At 43.6% G+C, this 13,619-nt stretch overlaps 1 protein-coding gene across 1 annotated transcript in view; it reads right to left on the bottom strand.

Annotated features, from left to right (window-relative positions):
• Positions 1–13,619, bottom strand: part of RBM6 (RNA binding motif protein 6) — a gene marked incomplete at its 3' end in the record, with an annotated part of 46,295 nt that overhangs the window by 32,290 nt on the left and 386 nt on the right. Inside the window, exons 2-5 of the mRNA XM_085313398.1 lie at positions 7,303–7,412; positions 4,117–5,446; positions 3,225–3,314; positions 2,125–2,194 (exon numbers count right to left, since the gene is read on the bottom strand). Of these exons, the coding sequence (XP_085169524.1) occupies positions 2,125–2,194; positions 3,225–3,314; positions 4,117–5,446; positions 7,303–7,346 (1,534 nt within the window). The remainder of the gene's footprint in view (positions 1–2,124; positions 2,195–3,224; positions 3,315–4,116; positions 5,447–7,302; positions 7,413–13,619) is intronic.

The raw sequence follows: 13,619 nt of genomic DNA, 5'->3' as shown, positions 1-13,619 counted from the left end.
CATCATTGAACTGATACAGTAATGCAGCTAGTGGGCCACATGTATCAGAGACATTCGCAATCCAGAAGTTTGCTTTTAATTCATATACCCACCTACATACACACCCCCTTGTAATAGCAGTGTTCACCCATGGCTGGCCCTTGGTTTCAGAYAGGCTTAACTATTCAGAAGTTAATAGGAATTCAGATTCATACGCTTCTCTTTAGGTTGGCTTAACATGAAAAGCTGTATTAAATTTGCTGAAGCTTTTAGTTATCCAATTTCAAAAAGAACTTTTCACACTTCAGGAAGCTTTTCTTGTCCTAGATGTATCCATCTTTCATAACAAGGATCAGAAACTCCCCAAAGCTGTTTCAATTTGCAGCTACGTTAGCAGCCTCAGAACGTAATTAAAAACGAAGTMTTCAGAGTTTCTATGTAACCTAGAATAATGCTATGCTGCTTAATCTACTCGCATTGCCTGAACATGGTTAAAAAACAGCTTCAAATAGCTCATAAAACATGAGCTAATTTTAAGTTCACTCGTTCTCTCCCCATAAAATCCAGAAACAATAAAAAAAATAAAGACACACTCTGCTGCTGAGGAGACAGACCGAAAGAGAATACAGCCTTTATATTGACAACAGAAAACTTGGACTCTCATATTATGCATGACCATCAGCGGATACTTCGGCTTCCACATGCAACTTCAGACACCACATCCCATTGTGAGCAGCCTTTGAAATGGGGAAGGAGTAGCCAACAACTCTGTGAAAAGGGCAGTAAGTCCTAATAACATATGCAAGAAGGAGWTTTGTGAACAGATTCCAAGTCCAAGTTGATTTATTACTGAAAAGTGACGTATTTCAGAAAAAAAACCAGACAAGTCATATCAGAATGGGCAAAAAACAAATATGTTGCAATTGTTCGGTTGCACTCAATTTTGTATGGATGRCAACAGCTATGCTGTACTACACTTAGAGAAGAGGGAAGAAAGCAAGCAAGATTGATCGTACCCTTTAAGTCCTGTTTGTTGGGCCAAATGAGACTATGTAAAAACACAGGGTGTTCTTTGGTTCAAAGGTTCATGAGAAGGTTGTGAAATCTCCTTTAGCAGCTTCCAGAAACAAAAATATACTTGAGAAATACCCAATTGCCTCAGCTTCTCCCTTAAGCTACCGAAGACATTGAAAGCCTGCATCTGATGATCTGACACCAGGAATTCCAGCTGCTCCATCCACAAACCATTGTGGGGCAATAAGAAAAAAAAGCACGGACCAAAGTAGAACCCCTGATAYCCTAGGTTTATAAAAAGAAAACAATCCTGAGATTTTTCCCCTTCTTTTGGAAATCCACAAAATCCACTTTGGAGCAGGAGCTATTCGGTATGAGCGTAGCAGGAGAGGTAACTTCAGATGGTCCCTTCCTGTTTCCAGGCGCTTCCTACCAGCACRACCCAAACCGATCCCCAAGACTCACCCCTCATTTCCTACCACYGCACACCTCTGTTATAATACGACTCCCACACAAAGCAGCCTTGTAAAATATTCCTCTCTTCAGACTCCTACACAGTGATCAGAAGTAGAGCGAACCTTCATTCTTTGAAAGGAGAAAGGGCAACCTGATCGGGTAATGGAAACTTATTTGTAAAACTTATTTTTATTTTTTATAACCTTAGGTATTAAAGCAGGATASCAGTTTCACACTACTGAAGGACAAATGTTGTGCTATGAGAACACTATTTTTTGAGGATTTATTCCACAGTAATATCATTGCAGAAAGAAGACGGAAAACAATTCAAAGAGATCTGATTTAAAAAAAAAACTATTGGGAATTAACTCATTGCGCCATGCCAATATTATTTCTATTCTCAATGGCTATCAGAACAGCCCTGCTGTTTTCTCTGCTGTTCCCAGGTCTAGCTAGAGGTACCAGCACAGGTGCTTTTCCTCTGACATATCAGTGACCACAGCCACCAGTTTTAAAGACRAGAGGATAAGCTATATAACTCAGTGGTCTTTCTCATTTGAAAATACCTGTAATTATAGCATCAAGGAGTTCAACCAAACTGGCTAAGTGAGTAAYCAGTGAGAAAAAAGCCCTTTTGTAAACCTGAAACTGGAAGCACTGGAAAAACGTTCTCACCTGAACTGTAATCTTTGAGTCGCAAGTCCTTCACGGGTGTCCCGTCAGGCCCACGGAAAGCATTGAGAATCTACAGGAAAACCAAAATCCTCTTCAGTCTCCAAAACAAAATGTTGGAAAGCAAGGCATTTGCAAATATTCATTACTCTTTCTCCAAGACTTCTGTCGTTGATGGCTTAACTGTTCTGCCAACAAAAATGTTCTCCTGACAAAGTTCTCGCAATACCCGAGAACTGATAATTGAATTTTCAAGAGTATCTTTGTTTTTTTAAAGATAAATGAGCGCCATTTACACCAGAATTCAACTGTTCAGATGGTCGTCATGCTGATTTTAGTCCCTCACTTGTGATCTTTACTTGAGGTTAGAGGGGTCTTACTGCCTTTAAGAAAATGATGGAACAAAGGGTAACTGTTCTGAATCTCATCATCCTCTGATGTACAAAGTTTCTGCTATGAGCTCTCCAGTATCCAGATTTCAGTATTAAGCCTCAGAAGCTCTGACCATCGCAGCCAACCCTAGGAAAAATTGCTGCACATAGACGTTCTCATGTCTGAAATGGTCACAGAAAACAATCAGAACTGGGAGCTTTTGTAAAAGTAACTTCTTTCATTTTGTAGAGGAAAGCCTTTTTTTTTTTTTTTTTTTAACTAAAATCAGTAGCAGCAGATGACATCTCCATCCTTATGAGTACTATTTAAGCAACTTAAACTAACCAGTGAGGAACTAGTTCACTCGGACACCAAATGTCTTCATGTTTCAAAATATGTTACCAAAGTAATAACAATATTATCTACACTCTCAAGCAATCCTGGAAGTGAGGCATATTAAAAAGTCTCACAATTGAGGCTTTTGCTGACCAGCATCCCACATGTGACAGCAGAAAAACCCATCACTTCCAGACCCCCATAAAAGCAGAATAATCAGACAAAAATAACACTGCAATCACTTTTGAATTTGGATTTTCCTTGGGGAAAATGACAGACTATAGACAGATTACATGAACTGCACTCACCAGGATTGAAAACRACAGGTTTAGAAACACCTGACAGAGATTCTGATAACTCCACAACAAATTTTAGACCAAAAAAAMCCCACTTACATCATCCTTTGTGGCAGTTTCAGGCACTCCTCCTAGCCGAATGAGTTTGCTTGGCTTCACATACTTGGGGCAGGTCCGGTAATCTTGGTCCTTGAGTTCACAGAATCAAGATAGTTTTTACAAGTGAGACATGCTAGCTCAGAGGACAGTCAAATCATAACAAATAAAACAGGGCATAATTCAAAGGCAAGGGGCCATAACCAGAATGGCTCAAATCTTTAACACAGCACTGTTTAAGATTCAGAGAGCCTAGAAGGGTCTCAGARTATCTGTCTACAAGCTACACAGCTCCAAATAACCCATGAATGCCAAGAGACAGCCCTTGTCCTGGATCACAGAAATCACCCAAGATTTTAAAGCAAGGAAATTAAATGGCATCTTTGCTCTCCAGAGCTGGGAGATTCAAATTCAATACAGTTATTAACTCAGCAGTTATCAGCTTCAGTTTTTGAAGTTAAACAATATAGGAAAATAAAGCACACATGAGAACAGCGATACTGTTCTGTATAGGTCCATCTAACCTAGTATCTTGTCTCCAGAAGTGCCTACAAACAGATGCCCAGGAAAAAAGAAGAACAGAGCAAGTTCTTCTGTTTAATACTTCCTCCATAAGACTTTCCCTTTGTCCAGCCATTTTAAACCTGAGGATGTCTTAAACCAAATGTGTTTAGCAATTCTCAGTTGCTAAATTGCACTCTCGAGAAAAGAGTACTTCTGAGATGGAAGGAGGGCACACTAAAACAACCTTGAGCATTAGGATGACCTCAGAGAAGGACAGTGAATTAGGATAGAACTCAAGAGATGAAATATGGATAGAAGACTCCTTCCCAGCTCCTTCCATTCTTTTTCCAATATGTGTTTAACAGAAATACTGACTGAAAAAGCCACCTACCTGAAGGCTCTTATAGAGCCTAGAATCTTTGCTGGGTTTTCCTTCTGAGAAGGACTTGCCATGTTCATAATCAAACATCTGATGCCCTGGCAGCCGGTGATCCACATCGCGATACTCAATGTTTCGGTAGTCCGTATCTTGCCTTCCAAGGAAATCCAGGCCACCTTCACCCTTTAACCCAAGATCAGAATCGGATCTTTGCTGCTCCCCCCCAGAAAGTTGCTGCTGCTTGTTAGCAAAGGTCTGAGGCTGCTCTTCTTGGTCCTGAAGATTAGGACGAGGCCCACGGCTATTTTGGAAATTGTGTGAAGCGTCGTCTTCAAGACCCAGTCCAAGGGATTCCTCTTCTCTGGCTGGTGTTTCTGAATGTTGAAATTCTCCTTTTTGGCTACCAAAGGGAGTTCTATCTAGACCAAGCGCAGGGTCCTCTCTCTTGCTGGTGCTTAAACCAGAGCCCTCTCTTTCTGCTAAAGGTGCAGTAGATTGGCTGCGCCTAAAATCTACAAGGTTTTGATCCACAGGAGGCATTTCCCTCTCTGAAAAGTCCATGGGAGGAGCCACATCTCTGCTCCTAAAATCCTGATCGGACCGGGATCTGTTCCTATTTCTGAAGTCTGATGATGGTGCATTTCTGTTTCTGAAGTCCAAATCAGAGGAACCCACACCCCTAAAGTCCAAGTCAGGTACGTCCCTATTTCTGAAGTCTGAATAAGAGTGCTCCCTGCCCCTGTAGTCTAACTCAGGCACATCTCTTGCCCTATAGTCTGAATGAGAACCATCTCGACCTCTGAAGTCCAGATCAAAAGACCCTCTTCCCCTGAAGTCTGATGGAGGTTCATCTCTGCCCCTGTAATCCACATTATGTGCTTCCCTATCCCTGTAGTTCATACGGAATGCCTCTCTATTCCTATAGTCCACTGAAGGAACGTCCCCACTCCTGAAGTCCATAGGTGGCCCTTCTCTTTCCCGGAAGTCTCCAGAGTACATATCCCTGCCCCTGAACTCAGAAGATGGTGGCTCCCTACCTCTGAAATCCAACTGTGAATCATCTCTGTTCTGAAAGTCAGGTTGGTAATCTCTGCTCCTGAAATCATGGTGCCCCTCCCCACCTCTGAAGTCACTACGTGGTCCATCTCTAGCTCCAAAGCTGAAAGAAGGTTCCTCTCTGCTGGCAAACTGAGGATTGAGGAGGCCTGCGAGTGCCTGGATATCAAAAGGAAGTGATTCTCTGCCAGAGAAGTTGCCAGAGTGTCTTTCTTGAGCAAGACTATCAAGGGAAGGAGGATATTCCCTGTTCCACCCGGGAGCAAACCTTTCTTCTTGGCTCCCACTGTAGAAATAAAGACAGTATTATTCATAACGTGCTTAGAGTCTGCAATCTACACAGCAGCACATTCTTCTCTAAACTTTTATAGAGTTGTGTAACAGTCTAAGATCCGCAGAAGATATTGATGTTTGGCAGTTTAAGATGAGGCAGCATACGACAGATGTGAGAAAGTAAACTTGGGTGCTCCCATTTCAGCACAATTTCCAGAAGCACTCAACAGGGAATACCTGCAATATTAATGGGTTAATGATGGTAGCAATCCACATAGTCCTGCACTGCACACAGCTCTGCAGCTGTTCAAGGTTCCACCAACTGGTGTATTTGTTTATTATCATCACCAGCACAAGCCTGTAAGGAACCACTTCAGTTTAAGTTCTCTGGGCAGTATCACAAAMGGCCAACTTATCACATCATCATGAGGCACAAAAAACCAAAGGTTACCAAACATACTCTATTAACATATGACACAGATTCATTTATATTTCCTTGCACTGGAGTCTAAACCTTCAAAACGCCGAGAGGTATCATTTCAGACTTTGAGGATGCCTCACAGGAACATGCCAACAATCAAAGTTCAAAATTACTCGTGCCTCCAGACTGGCTGCCCTGCGCTGAGTTTACACTGCTACAGGTACGAGTTCTCGTAATCTCTGCACAGTGAAACTCAAGAGGAGGTTTCCTCTTACGATAGTTTTTCAAAACCCAGTGAATTGTTTTTGAGATGGAGCTACCTGACTTTGCAGCTAAGTGCAACATATTTATATATAAAAAAATAGAATAAAATATCAACACYTTTTAAAATAACACTAAACCCAACCACAGCCAGTAAACATTTCCTTCACAACTACAGCAAGTCAAGTTCTTCTTTGAGTTTCACTACACAAACYGCTCACCAGCAAAATGCAAGGTGACATTTGCACAGCTAATTGAATTGTCCACSTATTTATTGACCTGAATGCCCCACCACAGAAAAAAAGTGAACCTGGTTCAAAGTTAGGATTCCCCACCCAACAGAGTAAAGAGTGATGCTAGTAAAATCCATTTAAACATCAGCAGAACAGCATTACTGGTATCACCACAAATGGTGATCACTCTTCCATAAATATTGTTGAGACAAGTTCTAGAGGATACTGTTTTTCCTAGCATAAATGTCATCAGCTTTCTTGACACATTACAGTTGGACAATAACTTGAAACATTCTTATTTCAGAATCCTTTGGACAAATGTAGGCCATGAGAAAGTCCCTCTATTCCGTTGTTATTCAATTAACTGAGGTGGGCAYGTGAGCAAAGGATGAAAGAAATTATGCACAACAGAAAAAAAAAACAGTTCTTGATGCCCCATTTTTTTTTATACCCAGAGTCCTATCACAAACACAACACCTATTAACCACCAGAGAAATATATACTAAGGAAAATGTTGCATTGTGCAGGTTGCTTGGATATAAATCTTTAAAACAGTTTCAGTGACACTCAAAAATGTCTTTTGAAGGAGCATAGCCAAGAATACCAGGATATAATGGTCTCTCTCTCCTCATGGAATAGTCTCAATCAAGGCAATCACCATGGTTAGAGAATCAGCATCACAGTATTGGGCATTTTGTCTTAATGGCACATAAGACCAAAAGCCAAGGCAACACCTTAGCTTGTAACAGCTAAACTAAGTATCCCTAAAAAAGGTGGAGTGTAGAAAGAAGAGAAATACTAAAAGCAGCTSTCTACAAAAAGACAAAACCACCCCACCACAACCGAATAGTCTGTCTAGAGGAAAATGTGCAGATAGATATATTAAAAGAAAGTTCCTGTTGCTTATTGTGTTTAAGAATGTTACTGAAACAAACTCTACAGTCAAATGCTTACCGAAATGACCCCATTCTGTTGGCTTGCCGATGATCACCCCACATTTTTCTTCTGTCTGGTAGGCTTCCAGAAATGGGTAATTCACTCTGTGAACACCAAGACAGCAAAACCTGTTGAATAAATGCCATGAGAGTAAGCCATAAGCCAAGAAAARCACATCATGTAAGAAAAACACTGATAGTTAGAAAAATGGGAGTGAGAGCCATCCAARATCCACAAACACACACCACCACACTCAGGCATGAACATGTAGAAATGCAACAGTTAAATTTGTTCCAATTTGCAAGCTTCAGATGACTTCTGAAATCAAACTGTCAGTATCGGTGGGCAAACAAATTGATATTTGCTTTTGATTAACATAAAGCTTTCCAACATACTGTGCTGTCTAACAGTATTAGAAGCTAGAAATGTGAGAACMCCACAACCTATCAATGACGAGGACCGTCACTGAACAACAGTTGGCAATTAATGTTTAATCCAAACTATTTTTGCCAAACGCTCTTTGCTGTTTAAGGAAGCTATCACCACTATTAGTCTACTACGCTTACTTTGCCCTCAAAGAGTATCTAAATAACAGTATGCTTTGCCAATAAATCATTAGTGACTATTCTCCACCACTGCCCTACTCAAGCTGAGTGTCGCTGCTAACACGTACGTCAGAGATCTAAAATTTCACCCACCTCCTCTTCCCAATGGAGAAAGTGAGGATTTCCTGGCTACTGCCAAAGCCAGAACTTAAATGGGTAGTACTTCTGTCTTCACCAGAAAAAGGCTGCAGCATTGCACAGAGCAAAATGATGTAGCTAGCAACTGATCACAGAATCACAGAATCAGTAAGGTTGGAAGGGACCTCTGGAGATCATCTAGTCCAACCTCCCTGCTCAGCAGGGTCACCTAGAGCATGTTAGACAGGGTTGCATCCACGCAGGCCTTGAAGATCTCCAGAGAAGGAGACTCCACAACCTCTCTGGTCAACCTATTCCAGTGCTCTGTCACTCTCACAGTGGAGAAATTCCCCCTCACGTTCAGGTGGAACTTCCTGTGCTTCAGTTTCTGCCCATTGCCTCTTGTCCTGTCACACGGGACAACTGAAAAGAGTTTGTCCCCGTCCCCTTGACACCCTCCCTTCAGGTACTTGTACACATTGATAAGATCCCCCCTCAGTCTTCTCTTCCCCAGGCTGAAGAGGCCCAGCTCTCGCAGCCTTTCCTCACAGGGCAGGTGCTCCAGCCCTCTGATCATCTTCGTAGCCCTAYGCTGGACTCTCTCCAGTAGCTCCATGTCTCTCTTGGACTGGGGAGCCCAGAACTTGATGAAGTACTCGAGATGAGGCCTCCCCAGGGCTGAGTAGAGGGGCAGGATCACCTCCCTCAACCTGCTGGTAACACTCTTCCTAACGCACCCCAGGAGACCATTGGCCTTCCTGGCCACAAGGGCACATTGCTGGCTCMTKGTCAACTTGTCATCCACCAGCACTCCCAGGTCCTTCTCTGCAGAGCTGCTCTCCAGCAGGTCAGACCCCAGCTTTTACTGCTGCCTAGAGTYATTTCTCCCTACGTGCAGGACTCTGCACTTGCCCTTGTTGAACCTCAGGAGGTTCCTCTCCACCYARSTCTCCAGCCTGGCCAGGTCTCTCCGAATGGCAGAACAGCCCTCAGTGGCTGATGATACAGAGCCACTCCTCCCAGCTCGGTATCATCAGCAAACTTGCTGAGGAGGCACTCTGTCCCCTCATCCAGGTCATTGATGAAGAAGTTGAACAGGGTGGGACCCAGTCCTGAGCCCTGGRGGACGCCACTAGCCACAGGCCTCCAGCTGGACTCCACGCCACTGACGACGACACTGAGCTCTGCCTTTCAGCCAGTTCTCAATCCACCTCACTGTCCACTCGTCTAACTCACACTTCCTGAGCTTATTTAGGAGGATGTTATGGGAGACAGTGTCAGAAGCCTTGGTAATCTCAAACAGGATTCATCTCCCACACCAGTCCATCTGATAATTACATCCACACGACTGTGGCACTATTCAGGCAGAACGACTGTGGATTTATCTCAATAGCAGTGATGTAGGAAAATGCTATTCTCCACTCTTAAGAGAGATTAGCGATAAGATCAGAAGTCACAGCCGACTTCTGAATCAGCCAGGACTAAGCCTGAAACACATGAATCCCAAAACACCATGCCTCTCCTCCTTTCGCTACTGTCTACCACACCTACAGTTACTACAGATGGCATTACCTACATTTTCAGGAAATTCCCACTCTCACTCATGAATACAGACCTAGAGGTATGACATCCACAGAAAACACGGCCAGCAGGCTCACAGGTGACCACCACCTCCAGAAAAATTTATAGCTTACTACTATATGGATGTTTTTGAGCTCTATATTTAACAGTCCAGTTATCTTCATCTTGCCTAGATGGGCAACACGACATCTTGTTTCAGAAGCAAAGACCGAATGCCCTCAGAGCTGTAGCAGCAGCACGTTATATGTAGCACCAGCTTAGAKGCAGACACTTTCTACAAACAAGCAAGCAGCTCAAGCAACTTGGGAGTACAACTGCCATTCTACCAGACCAAGGTTAAGAGATCTGAGGCTAGCATACAAAACATCCAAAAGCAGAATTAAACTAATTTCAGTGATTATGTGGAACAGAMTACACTAAGGTCTCTTATCACCAGACCTGGCTGGAGTAGATAGTCTCAAAAAAGGCACACAACATTCTGCTTTTTTGATTACCAGAGGTCATCACTTCCGTCTTGTGGCAGTTTGAAAGAGCAGGTTATAACAGAAGTTATAGATACCAGTCTCAGCAGTCACCTGTGCCAAGAAGCTAAAGGAACTGCCCTGTGAGCACAGAGTACATGCTTCTATCAGGGTCCATTACCAGCAAGCTAACACTCACGTGGGAGGCAGGGGATTGCAGGGCCTGACTCACACCAGTGGCTGACAAAGCCAATCTATTTAACTGTTGCAAGTCAATTCCTTTTAACTCCATTTCCTAAAGAAGCAGGTTCATACGACTGTACAAACAGCCGTTGAATTACAAGACCATGAGAAACTCGCAAGTCCCTGCGAGTATTATAAGGCTCTTGATGATGTGACCCAGCAGGCTGCTTTCCTAACCCAGCTGTCCACAAGACCGGCTCTGCTTGTACATCGCTCTGGCTGTAACAGCCGCTGCCAAAGAGCGGGCCTTTCCCTGTGCTCCCAGGCCGTTCTTACAGCTCTGGGATGTTGAGGCACCAACACCCTTAACTCATTTTCCTAACACACAGATCAAGTCCCATCCGCAGTTTCCATAAAATGGAGCTATAACAACAAACATCTCCATATCTCCAGGGATTTTTTCCACAAGCCCTGTACTTTTTTTTTCTTTCATAGGCGTGAACCTAAGAGAACTGAAACTGTACCTTCTGCTGAGAGGACAGACAAGTGGAAATGGTTATGGCAGTCATCAGCCAGTCCTTTTATCTCTGATCGYTAGCAGGCTGCAGACATCTGCAGACCTGGTGTTCTGCGTTCTTCCCTTCGGGATTTCCTCCCCCACTTCAGTTTTCACTCAGTCAACAAGCTTCTATCAAAAAAAAAAAAATCCTTGCCAACTGTGAATTGATAGGATGTAATATTTAAATTATCAAATGGGGGAGGGTGGAATACTAAACTGATGTCAGACCTGGCGTAGACCAACTGAACCATGCAGCAACATCCACCAAGTATGAGGTCATGGTTCAATAATACGTGCAGGAATACTGCCTCAAACAGCCTCCGCTCAGCCTCGTACCATTCGCTGCCTCCAGTCTGCCCTTGGCAACATGYAATACGTTAGCTTTGCCAATATATGTTTTTCTGTGCCTCCATCATGGATAACTGTCCAAAAAGAGCTGCATTTAACCCGGTCATTTYAGCGATACAGTTTACTGTACAGCCCACAAAACAAGGTGACAGCAAACTGCAGCACAGGGACAGAAACTTCATAGAGTGGCTTCCACCAAAGCCAAGATCTCCTGAAGGTATACCCTCAGACAACTGCTCTAAAAGATGCAAGTTGCGTCACTGTTTTCAGTCAGGTTCCTGAGGGTTYCTAATCTTGCGATGAGACACCGTCAGGATCTACCCTTCTGCTACAGTCAGGTAATTGACTGCTTAGCACCCATTTCCCTGCTTGCAATAATCTCTGGGCTTCCAGCACTGTCTACAAAAGTGATTTGACTGGATCCCAGCGCAGAGCTGGCAGAAGGAAACCAAGGAGCAGAACCACAATCTGCTGGTGACCCCAAACCTCCCAGTAGGCAACACACACCAGTGCACAGGAATCCATGGGCTGGAGACAGCAAGCAGCCTTTACATTCCACGGCACAGATCAGTGTTAGGAGACGGGTCAGTATGAACTAGGCTCTTTGCAGAAGACACACCAACAGAGCCTGGGGATGGGGCCAGGCCACCAGGAAAGCACAGCAAAAATCCACGCTCAAGAGCTACAAGTTATTACTTAACTAGTTTTGCCACACAAGTCACAACCATGCAGCTGGAGGAGATRGCAACAAAGGCCATTTCAGAGTGGCACAACAGCACAGGCACAGAATCCACAGCATGGTCCAGTTACTCTCAGAGCCCTAATTAATAATTCTTTTATGATAATAGTTAGCTGTTATGATTACACTGAGGGCTAATACACACACTAAAAGTAATCGGTATATTTTCCTCCTCCTCTCCCAACTGGCTTAATTTCCTTGTGACAAAGCCTTGGCTCCAGCAAAGACACAGAAGAGGCAACCCAACAGAGTGTTCTTGCTCACGTGCAAGAACTTCCTTACGACAGTGCCCTCCATCCTGCCCAGCACACCACCGAGCAGCCCAACGACTGCTACCACAGCTCGGAGGAAGTTCCTGGTTCTGTTTTCCGCACTGCACTTCCCAAGCCCTGTCTCAGCAGMCTCCGCTCTCCTGGATTTCTTACTGAAATTCACATCACAGTAYGACAAAGTAATTGCACTGAACATCACAATCATCTAATTTAGCTAGATGAAGATGTTGTCTGTCTTAAGGAATAATTTAAAACTTCTGCCAAGGGGTTGAGTGAGGAATGCCACCACACAGTTCTCAAGCACCTATACATTGACCTCCGCTCATTCAACCAACATTTTCCATGTTGTCTTCCAAATTTTGGGGAAGAGGGGGAACTGATGATGGCTTAGGCAAGCTGAAATTGCAAAGAGATGCAATTTTACTTTAGACAAGTGCTCTGATAGTCACAGCTTCTCTCCAAACAGATTTTGCCACGGCTGCCAAATTTGGCATTTATGAACCAGGAAGAAATTAAACATATAAGCATACACAAGACTGCTCAAAGAACAGAGCAAATAATTTGCTGTGGAATAACTTTCTGTACTCAGCAAAGTTTATGTAAAACTAAAGAAAGGAAAAGCATCTGGGATATTCAAGCACTATAAGAGCTAAAAAACAAAATGTTTTCCCAAGCTACAGAAATAATAAGTAGCCAAAAAAGGTCATTATTTCCAACTTTAAAGTTGAAGACCCATAATCCAGAACTGCAGAAATATCAAAATCACATCACYGAAGTTTGAAAGCGAAGGGAGAATCACTTCAGCTCTTCCAGGTATCAGGCTGGAAGTTTTCACTTAAAAATGGATGCGTGTGTTTCTAATGCAGGCTTTTTTATGTACAGTAGAACTAAAAAGCAATCTGAAGGCTCCCACACCCCATTACTCTCCTGACCTTGTTTGTCCCAAAGGGCTTTATGAGCGCGTACCCGCCTAGAAAACGTTTMGAGATGCTTTTATGCCAGCAATACCCTGCTAAATAAGAAAGCGGATTCCACTTTCAGTTGCGTTTCCAAAACTAATACTGTATTTTAGCAACAACATCAAACTCCTGTGGTGTCAATTTAAAAAAAAATAAATTAAAAAATAAGTAAAAAGGTAAGATATGAGACCTCATTGTTACTGCTCCCAGCAGTTTGCTACCACTGCACTGAAAACAAGAAACCAGCCCTCAGCAGGCCCCCACGGGAGCCAGGCCGCGTTCTGCCTACACCTCGGCCTCTACCCACAGTCCAAAATCCCTCTTACCCCGTTACCTGCCCTAACTACTAGTTGAGTCATCCACGACCAGAGCCGAGACCAGATCGCCTTCCTGCGCATCCCAGCACGGACCCGACCCACTTCTTGTCCGCCCGCTTTACAACTGCGAGTGCTCTCAGCTATTCTGCACCGACGCACGCACGACATGGCGACAAGAGCTCTACTTTTGACCGGGACCGCGCCTAATTTTAACCGCCGCAGGTCTCTAAAAT

Source organism: Rhea americana, unplaced genomic scaffold (assembly GCF_003343005.1).
Source record: "Rhea americana isolate MKP2758 unplaced genomic scaffold, rheAme1 scaffold_384, whole genome shotgun sequence".
Lineage (NCBI taxonomy): Eukaryota > Metazoa > Chordata > Aves > Rheiformes > Rheidae > Rhea > Rhea americana.
The sequence above is the reverse complement of the archived record's forward strand: the minus strand, read 5'-3'. Positions and strand labels throughout refer to the sequence as shown.